Here is a 14764-nt window from a genome sequence, read left to right as displayed (position 1 = left end):
GGAATCATCGTGAGTTTCTAGGAACATGGGGTCCTAGTCAACAATTGGATGGGATGATAAGGTTTCGGGATCTTGATCTTGATCTTTTTTAAGACACATTTCTTCATGCTCTAAATTATCCTCTTGACATGGGGTTGGACTTTGGATATGCATGGGGGATTCTGACAAGGGATCAATGTTTTGGCATGAAGGAAATGCACTTTGAACATTTGTGATGGATTCTGGCAAGGAATCAATGCTTGAACATGAGGAAGAGGGACTTTGAATGGGGTCCTCTAAAACAGGTAATGGCAATAAAGTGCATGGTGGCATTGGGTCTTGTATTTCTGAAACATGACAAGGATGTGCATCATGAATTGGATTATCTTGGCAATCAATTATGGATAGCCCTTGGATAATTTCATCCTTGGGTGTATTGTTTCATGAGGACAATATGGAAGGTTCTTGGGAAACTTCTAAAGGTGTAGGGATAGATGCCACTGGAGAGTCAATTTGTTTGCGGGGGGATGAGGCATTGCTAGACATAAGTGTATTATCTTGATCTTCCTCAAAGAACTCACTTGGTAATTTCCTTAAGATCCTTTCTTTCAAGGTTTTGACATAGTTGTATCTGGAATTTGAACTTGTTTGGCAAGGAGTTGGTTTTAGTCTGATGTCATGTTTTGATTTCAAACTAGATGTTGATCAAATTGGTTTGACATGTTCAAAATTTGGCTTGGTGCATGTTGCAAGTTTTTTTTTTGAATTTGTGATTGTAGTTGTTGATACTGAGTTTGTTGTCGATAATTAACAATTGGTTGGACATATTGTTGAAATTGGACCATTGGTTGTGTCTATTGGAAATGTTGGAACTGTTGAACAATTGGTTGTGATGGTTGAAAATGTGATTGATAGTAAACACCTTCTTGTTCTCGTTGTGGAGGCACATAACGTTGTTGTCTTTTTTCTTGAAATTTTTTCATCATCTCTATTTGTGAGAGGAGATCTGGTATGTTTGATTGTTTGATAAGAGATCTTACATCAATTGGCTCAAAGTTTGGGTTTGGACCTTGAAATTTTTTAAATTTTTTGGAACATTTGGGATCTAATCTTCTCACTATTTTTCACCTTTTGTTCAATGATCTTTGTTTCTTGAGCTAGTTTCTCCTCTAGTTTTTGTATTTGGAGACTTGTTTCATCATAAAAAGTTTGACCAATATTGCCTTGTTGTTGGGTTGGATATTATTGTGAAAGAGTTTGTTCCTCATGTAATGTTTGAGTTTGAATTTCATGTTGCAGGTTTAGTTGATTCCAGTCAAAAGGTGCATTTTCCCTTGGCGTTGGTGGAACACTCCCATGTCCCGATTTCATGGGTACAAACACTAGCTCATATAATGGAGGTGGTTCAACTATATTGTGGTAATGATGTGTTTGACGAACCTTCAATTTGTAATGTTTGACTAGGTTGAAACTGTGAGTTTGATACGTTGTCAATGGGTTGATATGTTGGTTCACCCATCTTCTTAGATTTTGACCTTGTTTCAGCAGGCATGTCACTATACAAATGCAATATCTTTGGGATTTTTTTTATTTTAAAAGGATGATGTATGATATGCAACTTAAATAGGTGAAAATGTAATCTATGGCAAGAATGCAACCTATATTTTTGTTGTTTTTCAAGGTTTGGACAAACTTTTTGGAATGCAAACCTAAAGACTCATCCTTGGGACGTTGAAATGAAGCCAAGACCTTAAAGGACAAAGGACCAAATGACAATAGGACAAATTGACAATGTCTCACCTATATGCTTGGATACTAAGCTAGGTTTGACAAAAATGATATTAATGAAAGGACAAATTTTAGACAAAGTCAAGACTCCCTAACAACAACTTAGGGTATCATCCAAAGTTTTGATTTTTCAAGTTTGAAAACCAAATTTTTGAGACTAAATGCAAGAAGGCAATGGTTATGACAATGACTTAAGATATGACATGAAAATGATCTAAGGATATGATATGACAAGATGAAGCCAAGACAAGATGACAATACAATGATAAGGATATGCGAAGACCAATGACTTGGAATATGCAAAATGCAACCTATGCAAGACCTAATTTTAGCATGACAAGGATAATGCACGAATGTCACCTAAATGGAAATCTATCTTAGATATGACAATGAAATGCAAACTTAGGGATATGATTTTGAACCTAAGTGCAAAATGAGGACGCTTGCAATTAAAAGGACTAAAATGAAGGGAGATGACAATATGTCCTAGGACCTAAGTTGGACTATGCAAAACCTAGCCTGAAGTGACATGAATTTTGAAACAAAGATATTCAATGTTTTGACAAGCCATGTTCAAAGGTTGGATGAATACTTGGACAAATTTGGACTTTTGTTTGGATTTTGTTTTGAATTGAAGGTTGTTGATTTTGAAAACCCAAGTTGATTATGAGCACTTTTGAAAGTTTTTTTTTTGATTTAACCTTTGACAATCACAGAAGACAAAATGTTTGTTTGACTTTGACTCAAGACAATCAAGCACATTCACAACAAATCCTATGGCTGGCAAGGGCAATATCTGTTGAATCCTCTAACCATAAAATACAACACTCAGACGGATAGCTAGACGCTTGGTAGCGCTGGCTCCCCCTTACAGTGCACTCACTTCTCGGCCATACCAAGCTTCGAGTTCAAGGGGCATCACTTCCCAAGAACTTGCTATCTCTAACTGAGGAGTACATGAGAGGTGTCTTTGGCATGTGCGTATCACAATGCCTGAGCCAACAGATAGAAGGATTTTGGCATCTAAAAACAAGAGATTCTAGTAAGGGCATCCATTCTGGTGGGTATTGATCCGATGAATAAATCATCGCAATACCATTCCAGCACCCGTTGTCTACAACTTTCATTGCATCCATAGTTATTTAGAGTTGTTTGGAAGAGCTTGGCTTTAGCCCATCACCACTTTGGGTCATTCCCTCTCACTAATGCCTGTGTGAAGTGCCAGGCAAATTGGGAGGTAGGCCCAGTTCTAAGGGTTAAAACATGCAATCAAATTAAAAATAGACAAAGCATGCATGGTGTTCATTAATGTTTAAGAAATGAAATGTGCAACTACTTTAAAAATCGCAAGCAAGATGTTTTAATGAGAGCCTTTGAGCGTGTCCTGCATAAGATTCATTAGTAGTTGCATTTTTAGTCTTTGTCACACGTAATGCCCAGATGCTGCACAGAGAATTAGTACCAAAGAAAAACTGGAATGCAAGAAACAGAATGAAAACAAACAAATTTGCAAGTAAAAACAACTGATTTTACCTCTATTTCTGGCCATGCACAGGCACAGAATGCCTCAACACAGGCGTAGAACACATCAACATAGGTGCATAAAACTTCAACACAGGCGCACAAAACTTCAACACGGGCACAGAAAGCTCAAACACAGGCGCAAAAAACTCAAACACAGGCGCAGAAAACTTCAACACAAGCACAAAAAACTAAAACACGGACGTAGAAAACTCAAACACAGGTGCAGAAAACTTCAACACAGGTGTAGAAAACATCAACATAGGCGCAGAAGTGTCCAGAAAGCTCCGAGTCACCTTGTTTCTTGAGTTTTTCACCTACAAATAGTTCAAAAGCACTCAAAACATGGTTAAGGGGTTAGTTCACATCAGGTTCACCAGAAATGTAGATCAGGAAATTGAAAATCATCAAAACAATAGCAATTAGGACAACCACAAAACCTAAAGTTGCTATGAAAGCAATCCCAATCCAATCAATGAAGACATAAAGACAAGATATTCAAATCAAATGAAATTGAAATAAATCGACGCAGATATCTCCTTCATGTGGCTCCATTGTTCTTCTTTCAGCTTCAAATTTGATGTGGATCTCACCTACAAGTGCAGAATGCAAGTGGAAAGCAAGTTGTTGATGAAACTCGCAGTATAAGGTTACTCGAAAGTGTGATTGATCTCCTTTTCATTGAATAAAATCATCCAATTTATAGACAAATAGGAGAGAGGACAAGATTAGCATGAAGAGATTTGAAAGGAAATTCAAATCAAGAATGGCAAAATTATGACAAATGTATGACAAGATTGAAATGCCATTCCCATGACAAAAGGGAAGAGAGAAAATAGCCTCCATGATTGCAACAAATGGAAGCATAAACATAGGAGAAAAATGAGGGAATGAAATTAGGGGAGATATTAGAAAAATTAAAGAAAATAGGAGAAATAGAAATTAGGTGAATTAATTAATAGGGTTTCATCCATTAATTAATTCATGAAAGAGACCTACGACTAAATAAATAGATTTATTTACCCACAAAGAAGAAGAAAAGGATTAAATGAACAAATCATAAAACCCTAGAAATAAGAGGACAAGGAATTAGGTCAAGACAACAAGAAATTAATGTAGGTTCGATCATGATTCTGATTGACAAAGGACCAATGTTGATAAATGATTGAGATTGATTGACAAAAATCAATGACAAATCAACGAGGATTGACAAGGAGATCAAATTGAGGGGCGCCAATTGATGAGGAACAATGACTAATCGATCCAAATTGACATGATTGAAAAGGACAAGGATCGATGATGAATCGATCGCAAAATGACAAGATTGACAAGGACAAGGATCGATGACGAATCAATCGCAAAATGACAAGGCTGACAAGGACAAGGATCGATGACAAATCGATTGCAAAATGACAAGATTGACAAGGACAAGGATCAATGATGAATCGATTGCACAATGACAAGATTGACAAGGACAAGGATCGATGACGAATCGATCGCAAAATGACAAGATTGACAAGAAGACAAAACCCTAATTCTATCATCGATTAGGATTGACAATGTCCAAATGATGATAAATGAGCATGCACCATGATGCGACAGGATAAGATCGACCAAAATCATGACTGAAGATTGCTATCGACAAGACCTAATTCGAAAGCGAGAAAAATGAGGAATGTAGAAGAAGGACTCGATGCTCGCAAATGATAAAGACCAAGTGCGCAACATAGAAGAAATGTTAATGCGACACAAGAACCCTAAAATAAGGCAATGTGCAAATGTTAAAGTATGACTCCACAAGCGTTGACCATTTTTAGATGTCTACACACAACAACCATATTTTTGGGGATTGATTATTATATGTTTTCCAGCACTCACTTTCATAATGACCAAACTTATGATAGTACTGACACTCAACATTGATTTTGTGATACCTCTAATTCAAACTGTTGGTCTTCTTGCCTTGTTTAGAGCTAATCTAAGATATTCTTGTTCCCTCATGACTTTGAGCTCATCATGAGCTATGTCCTCTTTTTTTTCCTTTTTAGGAGTTGCCACAACCTCTATCTCTTTGGCTCCTTTCAACATTGTTTATTCTCCACCTACCTCTTACATTGGCCTGAGATTTGAAACCTTTCTCTTGGGAAGATGTAGCATACCTATTTAGGCGCTACTCATGGGTTTGAAGAGAACCCATTAACTCATTCACTATCAATGTAGAGAGGTCCTTGGGCCCTTCAATGGTAATGATGATTGTATAAAACTTAGAGGGCAAATTATAGAGGACCTTCTCCATAATTCTTTGTTCCTCCATGGTTTCTCTATATATCCTCAACTAATTCAATAAACCATAGAATTTTGTGTGAAAGTATAAAATAGACACTATCCTTTATTTGAAGAGTCTCAAAATTTGTTTGAAGCATTTGTAGCTTCACTTATTTTACTTTATTAGTTCCCTTGTATCATGTTTGGAGGACTTCCTAAGCTTCTTTCACATAGTTAACTACTTCTATTCTAGGAAATATTGCCTCTATCAAGGATACCTGAATCAAACTAAGGGCCTTTATATATTTCCTCCTCGTCTCTCTCAACTGGGTCTTTTGATGGTTTGTAAGGGTAGAAAACTGAGTTGGATTAGTTGTATCCACAAACCCATTGACCAAAAGCTCCTACAAATCATTCGCAACCATGATAGTCTTCATCTTCTTTTCCCAAACATTATAACTTTTCTCATTAAAGGATGGTGGCTACTGCCAACTCATTCCTTCATCTCTAGCCATGTCTCCTACACAATAGAACTAAATACCTAGAGAATAAATGCCCAAACTCACAAGGATTTAGGGTCAATTGGCACTAATACCATGTAAAGAATCTAAAATTCTCAGCAAGGGTAGAGGGTGAGCTATGATTCCAATCCCAAAATATGAGAAACAAATTAACCTTTGAGATTGCAACTTAGATTTGCCAATCACTAGTAATAGACAATGAAAGCATAGACAAATAATGGAGACATGTAATTTACTTTCTTTCTATTAAACCTGTAGATCACTTTTACAAAACAAAAAAATTCTTAAATAAATTAATTTCTTATAGCTACTAATTACAAACTAATTTACAGCATTATGGAGCTTCTCCCAAACACTAAACAATCTAGAGATTCCTTGAGCTCTCTTACAAACTACAAAGCTTCTCAGAGATCTCTTTAACTGACACGTTGCTCACTTAGATTAATTGATACCTAGAGAAATTAGTGCTCATCAAGAGCCACAAAATGCATGGAGCAATCATTGCTCTCGGCACAAACAAATACATAGCTACTACTGCACACTCTGAAACACTAAAAGAACAAAAACCATTCCTCTACTACTATTGCACTCTCTAACTGACATTGAGAAATTTTATTTCCTTTTATCTTCGGACCATCCACTCAAATTCCCCCTTAAAATTCAAATTCAAAATCACCTACCAACAATAAATTCAACTAGTTATTACTACTACAATGTCAAGACCAAGTTGGGGATGGAGATCCCAAAGTTTGCACACAAACAACTTCCTACAAATAGCTCATGACAGGTAGGTGTGCATGGAATCTTGGAAGAAATATATTTTCCACCATAGAGTAAGTTTGGGATTAGAGGTTTGGAATGAAAAGAATAAGGAAAAAAGAGTATCATGCAGGAGACCTTCCATCTTTCAAGTAGATTGTATATCTAGATAAGACATTATATATATGTATATATATTTGAATCAATAATATATAAGCATCCATATTGTAAATTCTATTAGTTATTGCTCATGAAATGATAAAAATGAATCATATTTGATACTGTCTCAATATTGAAATTTTGTCTTGACACATGATAAATAGAAAAGACGTGACTGATGGTTATCAACACAACACATGTTAATGTGTTTATATTTAACTAAAGGCGATGTCTATACACCGATCAAGAAATGTCTTGATCAGGCATGTCTAAAAGACATGACCGATCAAGGCATGCCTTGATCAGTGAAGCATAGACTATAAGTATATGCAAAAGAAGTGTTGAAGAGATATTGAAATTATTAATGTTATCTTCAACAACCCATGACATATGAAATAGAAAATATCAGTAAAGAGAATAATAATATATATAACTTCAGACTTGAACATATTTATATGAATATCATTTACACATTAGAACACTAAAAAATCTAGCAAAAGAAAAAGCCATAATTGTTGTAAACAACCAAAAAAAATCCATAATAGTCGTAAACAACCCTAACTAGTAGGGCCAATAATAAAAGAGAAATAGCCTAAAAGGGAGAGGAAGCACCCCACCACCACCCCCATCATAGGGAGTAATGCCAAATAAGAATGCTTGGAAAAATTACTTCCACCATCAATAGAGGGAATAGAGAAAACAAAACATAGAGCCCAAAACCAAGGAGGGAAGAAGAAGTAGAGGCGGCTGAGAACTCCATCTATGAGCCCCCAACAACCACCATAGATGATTAGAGAGCTACAAGAAGAAGCCCCCCATACCTACTACCCATACAAGAGACCACCCACACTTGATTGAAGCCAATAACCTAAACGAAGTTGATACAAGCACATGACCCTAAAAACCCTTAACAAGAATAACTATGTCTTGGCCCACATCAAACCAAGGAGAAGTACTAAAGAATCAAAGTCCATACTTCACACAAGGCTTGCACCAGTCAAAAAAAAAGGCCCAATAGTAGAAATAGGGCCAACCCCCTACTAGGAAAACACAGGCAATGAGACTACAAATAGTACATGACCAATCATGATAGAAAAAGGGGATGAAAACATAGGACAAGATTGATTGTCCAAAGCCTTCCGCATACTCCTCTCCATCATCTTCATCATCCTCCAAGTTTCCTACATCACCTCCATCCCTAGAAGCCCTAGAGCCCCTACTCCTCCCATACATCGCCTCCATTTTGAGTCATTTGTTGTTGATATAATTAAAAACTAATTCATCAATACTTACTATGCTCTACATTAGGTTTAAATAGTGGATTTTATAAATCAAAAGCTAATCAACCTTATGATGATATTGCCAAATATCCAACATAGATATTTAACACAAGATCATTCATTATTCTTCTTTCATTGTAGTTGGGATCCATAGGGATTTGATATCCAATAAAGATGATAACAAAATTATGCACTTTAAATGGTATTCTCTACTATGTCATCACCTCTTTATATAGTCAAAGAAAAATGTGGAATTTTGCAATCAATTTGAGAGTGCACAATGCTAAGGGAGTTCCAGTGCTCGTTTATCCATGGACTTACATATGGGATGCTATTTGTAGTCATCAAACTATATTATGTTTGAAGACTATTTTGTCCAAAATTCTCAAGGTTCTAAACGAGAAGATTGTCTCAAAGAGTAATTAAATTTGATGGGCTAAAGGATATGGTGCTTGATGTTAAGTGAGGAAAATTTTGGGTGATTGGTCCCTCTAGATTCAAATACTTGATAGAATTATATTTTTTTAGATCCTTTGACAACTGAATGAATCAAATAGAGTTCAGTTGAGCATCGATAAGAAGGTTTACTTTTCTCCTACTTCCATTAATTATTTTTGTTACACTGATTAAATTAGGCATGGAGTAAATAAGTCCAATTTTTACCACCAATTTGATAAGATTGAAGATTTGGTGAGGAACTACATCTATAATGCAAAGCCAAGGGAAACAAAAGTGTAATGGTGCACAATTATCAATGGGGAAGAGAAAAGAAAGAGAGTTGATCTTAGTTATTAGGGAGAACTAAAGATACAAACTATGTTAGGTAATGTTGTTACCCTTGCCCCTAGGATCTCTACACCAAATGAAAGGATAATAATAATAATAATAATAGAAGAAGCATTAGAAAAAATAGAATTTGGAAATCGGATACGACAATTTGAGGTGCCATATTCATCAAATGTTCCTTCAAGGGCACTTCCAAAGAAACCAAACTATGTTTAACCCTTGGTTGATTATTCTATTCATTGTGTAAACATAAAGCAAGTGGGAAAAAGTGTACTAGATATTGAAGAAATTAACCAAATCTGGGATTCCCCTCCAAAGTTCCAAAATGGCGATGTTGCTTAGGAGAGGATGATCATTGACCTTATGGCTAGTGGAGATGGGTAAATGATATTAGAGCCCTTGCATGTACCATTTTTCTTTCCAATGATCAATTCTTAAATCCAACAAATTTAAAGTTTTTCAGCAAAGAACAATATGAAGCTATTCATTAGGAAATTGAAAAAATAAAAGGACGAGGATTCACCTTAGGAAATAGATGAGATAAAAAATAAAGTGGTACTAGAAATTGACTTCCATGTCAGCAACATTACTCTAGAGAAAGGAATTAAAATAATGAAAGAGAGTGGGTGTTTGTTTGTTTCTACCCTCGAAACTTTCTTCTATTCAAAATTTAAAGAAAATACACAAAAGTAATGATGCTAAAAAAATTGGTTATTCGTACACCGTTATTGATGTCATTGGTTTGCTCTTAGTCTACTGAATTCATCTAATTGGATAATCCTTCATAAATTGTGCATTAATTTAGTGTGACAACCAATACATGAATATATAAAAGCCATAAGAATGCTATCGGAATACATAAACATAGGTTCATCATATGACATATATGAAAAATTCTTAGAAGTAAAAAAATAAAAGTAAAATAGAAGATCATCAAAACAAATTAACTCGCTAGACATTAAGAAGTCCCACTACATACATAGTAGAATGACACTCATAATGACGCTTAAAATAGCACTCATTATCATTGTTAAAAAGAATGGAGAGTTAATCCAATGACCTAGACTTTAATGTTTTTTTTATAGGGAGAAACCTGTAAAGACCCTCATCCACAAGAAGGCACATATTATTATTTAATAAAACGTAAGCTCGCTACGTGGGATGGTTGGGGGCATTAAGAAATCCCACAACATACATAATAATCAGTCAAAAAATTGATCTTGCTGCTGCAGTCGGGTAAACGCCAGACCAATATCTACAAAATTGAATCTTTCAGAGACGGAACAGCGGCGCAAACATTCTAAAGCGACAAAATGTGCGTCCCCCTCATGTTCACCGTCACTAGAATTCATAGAACCGTTACACTGTTACGACAAACAAAACATTATATATAACCGCAAGACGCTATATTTATGCCCACCGAAGACGAAAAAAAGCAGGACGATCGACAGAAAGATTCATTTCTCATACTATTTTGAGATCGACCCTCATGACAGGAACAGCTTGAAGCGGATGCACCATCTCGCAGGAGAGCTTAAGAACCTCAGACAGATCGACGGGATGCTGGTGGTGTGCAACAAAGTAGAAATGGTGCAGCAGTTTGGCCACCCAAAGATGAACAGTTGAAAGACCGAGAGCTTTTCCAGGGCAGACCCGACGACCCGACCCAAAGGGCGCAAGCCTCAAGTCATTTCCTCTGACATCCACATTCTCACCGCCCTCAGATTCAAGGAACCTCTCTGGTCGGAAATGGTCCGGGGAATCCCAAATGAGAGGGTCACGTGTAATCGACCACATATTCACCATGGCGGTGGTACTCGCTGGCACACAGAACTTCCCATCACCCACATTGGTGTCCCGAGTGGAGAGTCGGGCCCATGATAGGAGTGGACCAGGTGGGTGCATTCGCAGAGTCTCCTTCACCACCGCCTGCAGGTAATGGAGTTTGCAGATGTCCGAGTCTCTAACGCTTCTGCTCTTTCCCACCACGACCTCCAGTTCTTCCTGAAGCTTCCTCTGAGCTCCTGGGTTCCTCACCATCTCCGCCATGGTCCACTCTGTCAGCAGTGCCGTCGTTTCAGTCCCACGAAATATCATTTCCTGCATGCACCCACCATCAAGAACCAACAACAATCAATGACCACGAATTCAAGAACAATCATCAAAGTCAAGAACATTAAAAGAGAAAAAAACAACAAGGAACAAGATTCAAGATGCGACTTTTCTATACAAAGCTAGAACACGATCCAATCTTTATCATACCCAGAGGACAGAGATCATGTCTTCATCGTCCAGTTTGTCTTCTCCATTAAGAGACAAGAGAACATCGACAAAATCAGAGTCTTCGGTGTCGTTATCCTTATCTTTGAGTCGGTGCTCCTCGATGATATTCCTCACGAAGCCTCTCACGCGTGGGACGAGGCTGGCGCAACGAGAGTGGATTCGCAGGGGATCCAGGAACCTCAGCCATGGAAGATGGTCTGCCCAGTTAAACGCCCCAAGAAGCTCGAATCCCTCCTCCACCATCTCTCTCAGACTCCTCACTTCCTCGCTATCACCGCAGATATCGAACCTCCTACCGAAAACGCTACCCATGATGTTGTTCAGCGCCGCCGCTTGCAAATGGCGGCGCAGCAACACAACGCCGCCGGAAACATACTCCTCGTGAATTTTCTTCAGCATGACAAGTGAGTCCGCTTGTCGCCCAGGCTCGTGGGCGGCGATCCTGCGGGGCCCGAAGAGATGGGTGGCGGAAATTCGGCGGAGCATTCTCCAGTATTCACCGTTGGGTGCAAACCCAATAGCACGCCCGAACATGAGCTGCTGAGCGGATTGCTTGAGCGGCCTATCTGAGAAATTTACTGAGCTGAGCAACTCTCGAGCCACCTCAGGATCAGATGTAATAACAGCCGGAGTTGAACCCAAGCTAAATGCCATCAGCTTCTTTGCACCATGAATATCAGCCAACTGAGCGAGTCTGCGATGGGCAAGACCACGGCTCATATCAATGAGGCTTCCGATGATGGGAAAGCCTCTGGGCCCAGGAATGGTGGCACCGCCTTTCTTCCTGGCGGCCCATGCACATCCTCCCGGGCTCAACCATGCAACCACAACGGCGCAGGCAGCCACGAGCAGAATTGCGACGTAGAGCGGCCATGCAGAAAGGGTGTGATCCGTGTTGTGTAGCATGTAGCCGCGTCCATCCTTCGTTAAGAGCGAAATGGCATAGAGCCACCACCCTCCTCCGCCACCACAACTCCCACTACGACTTTCCATTGGAGCAACTGGAGATAAATATACCTTGACAGTTCAAACCGAGCAGTAGATGTGGATGCAAATATGGCTGAGAATCAGACCATTTTATACTTGACGCCCGATGGAAAAGGACAGAAATAAGCGGGGCGCCGATTCCAGTGGTGAAGCACAACCGTCCGTTATCATTTTAAAAAAATATTTACTTGGTATTGTAGCCCCAATAAACAGATTTCTAGCCGCTAAGTTGCATGGGAATCAAAGCGGCGGTGTCCAATCCCAATTGCCTTGCGGGGCAAAATCTCAACGGCACATAAATAGAAAATGGGTTTTCTCCCAGGAAAAGCCAGCTAAGGTAGCCATTTGAGTGACAACACAACGTTGAAGCTTCGCCAGGTAACAGATTTTTTTCGAGGACTTCAATCAAATTTTAACTTTCCAATACAAACACCGATTTAACTCCTCGATACTTGTCCACGGCAACGTTTGGAGAAATTTTTGGCCGCTATTCCTGTTAGGACTGATACGCCGAGATTGTTGATGTCTCATTTCCAAAGGGTTCTAGTACATTACATATGTGTACGATTGATTTTAGTTGTTGAAGAGTACGAAAACACGGCTGTAGCTATTTGTTAGTGAACCGATTTGTCTTCTCAAAACACCTGCACAAAATGACTCCTAAACACCCAAGGCTGAAAGACAAACTTGCAACACAACAGTTGAGTCACTTGCCACAATTATATACAATTGCTCTCTGCTTATTTTCCAAGGCGCAGCTACCTTCGTATGATTTGCAACGAATCAAATAACTTGCTATGCCTTTAACCCGAAGACAAAGAAGGTAAACTAACATTCATCCATTAACATGAGATGAATGTGATTACAGATTTAATGAGTTTAAAGAAAACTAGATAAAAGGCACAAAGGCCATTTGTCGAATCTTCCAACTTCAAGGAAACAAAGAAAGATTGACATTTCATTTCAGACATATGACTAATTAAAATTCAAAGATTTTAACAAACACATACACATTTCAAATGAACAGGACAGCATCTGAAATGATTGGGACAACTCAAAGATCATCTTCAATCAAAGAAAACATCATTAAACTCCAAGATTTAACATACGTTCTCTTCATTTTACAAATACCAAAAACATGGCTCAAAGACCATTCAATCTTGCAGAAAATCTCCCCTCCCTCACCCACAAGCTGCTGGAAGAAAAGAAAAGAAGAACCCTTGCTCTTTCAATCATTTCGCCATAAATAGTTACATGAGATCATTATTCGGTTTTATAACCGAATCTTGAAAAACCTTTTCACTTATGCTTTTCACTTTCCCCATTACTCTTTTTTTATAACATAAAATACTTATAAACATTTAGAAATATAATTCTCTCAAGTTTATAATAATATTTGGATAAGTGGCACTTGAATATTTTAAACCAAAATGAAAATATTCAATATGTTGGGCGGGCTGAAAATATTTGTGACAGTCAAAGTCTGTCTCGGTACGGGGGCCACAACTTTTGTTTCCACCGTTGGATCTTTCTCAATTTTGGATATGTTGGTCGAAGCCTGGTCTTCGCCATTCTGACTAGAGAGATTTCAAAAATAATTCTTGAGTAAAAAAATATGATCTACTGTGTGCGGGTCTATATTACTATCATAAAATCAGACTTGCAGAGCTTGAACCTTGAACTTCATCGAACTGTTTGAACATCCTTGAACTATTTGAACTTCCCTGAACTGTTTGAACTTTCCTGATCTGTTTGAACATCCTTGAACCTTGAACTTCATCGAACTGTTTGAACATCCTTGAACTGTTTGAACTTCCTTGAACTATTTGAACAGTATATGACATATCACTTGCACAACACTTAAGTGAACGTTAGCCCAAAAATGTCTTAGACTTAGGACCTACGGTACCTAAATGAACACTACGAACTCTGTTCAAGATGGTTCAAGGGGTTCAAGAGGTTCAATAGACCATTGAACCTTAATGTTAAGGATCTAAAAAAAATGATTTACAAGCGGATAAGGGATTGAACCAACGAATTTTTAACAAGACAAAGACTCAACTAAAATTTTTGCAAGGCAAATCACTCTTGTTATGAGGGACGAATGACAAGGTAACACTATTCTGGCTCCAAAACGGCATGCCATGTCATGATGCGGCTCCTCAAAATCACATGCCCTTTCGTGTCATACAGCACCATACAAACATTCCGAGACCCACCATCGAACTTCTGACATGACGGCATGTTGTCGTTTGTGGTTGACGGAAAGCAATTGCACGCAGCTAACATTTGTCGGCCACTCTCCTGGTCACACCTCACGGGCACGGCTATAGTTTTTAGCCACGTGTGTCTAAAAATTTGAATTTCGATTTTAAAACTCTTCTCCCACTCCCACCCAAACATAATTTCAATCATATTCATGCAAGGTTTTGAATT

The 14764-nt window shown here is 38.2% G+C and overlaps 1 protein-coding gene across 1 annotated transcript; it reads right to left on the bottom strand.

Annotated features, from left to right (window-relative positions):
* Positions 1 to 10156: 10156 nt before the first annotated feature.
* Positions 10157 to 12377, bottom strand: LOC131050250 (cytochrome P450 78A4-like). Its single transcript, XM_057984439.2, has 2 exons — positions 11321 to 12377; positions 10157 to 11158 (listed from the first exon to the last, which is right to left on the bottom strand). The coding sequence occupies exons 1-2, from the start codon at positions 12332 to 12334 to the stop codon at positions 10523 to 10525; spliced, it is 1650 nt and encodes a 549-aa protein (XP_057840422.2). The 5' UTR covers positions 12335 to 12377; the 3' UTR covers positions 10157 to 10522.
* Between the last annotated feature and the right edge of the window lie 2387 nt (positions 12378 to 14764).

Source organism: Cryptomeria japonica, chromosome 1, assembly GCF_030272615.1.
Source record: "Cryptomeria japonica chromosome 1, Sugi_1.0, whole genome shotgun sequence".
NCBI classification, from domain to species: Eukaryota; Viridiplantae; Streptophyta; class Pinopsida; order Cupressales; family Cupressaceae; genus Cryptomeria; species Cryptomeria japonica.
This window is presented reverse-complemented; position numbering and strand designations above follow the sequence as displayed.

What these genes read in the sequence shown, in the direction of transcription:
- LOC131050250 (XM_057984439.2), bottom strand. Translation starts at nt 12,334, where the DNA reads ATGGAAAGTCGTAGTGGGAGTTGTGGTGGCGGAGGAGGGTGGTGGCTC. An exon ending in ACATGATCTCTGTCCTCTGG is followed by an intron (nt 11,159 to 11,320) that starts GTATGATAAAGA and finishes GGGTGCATGCAG; the next exon opens with GAAATGATATTTCGTGGGAC.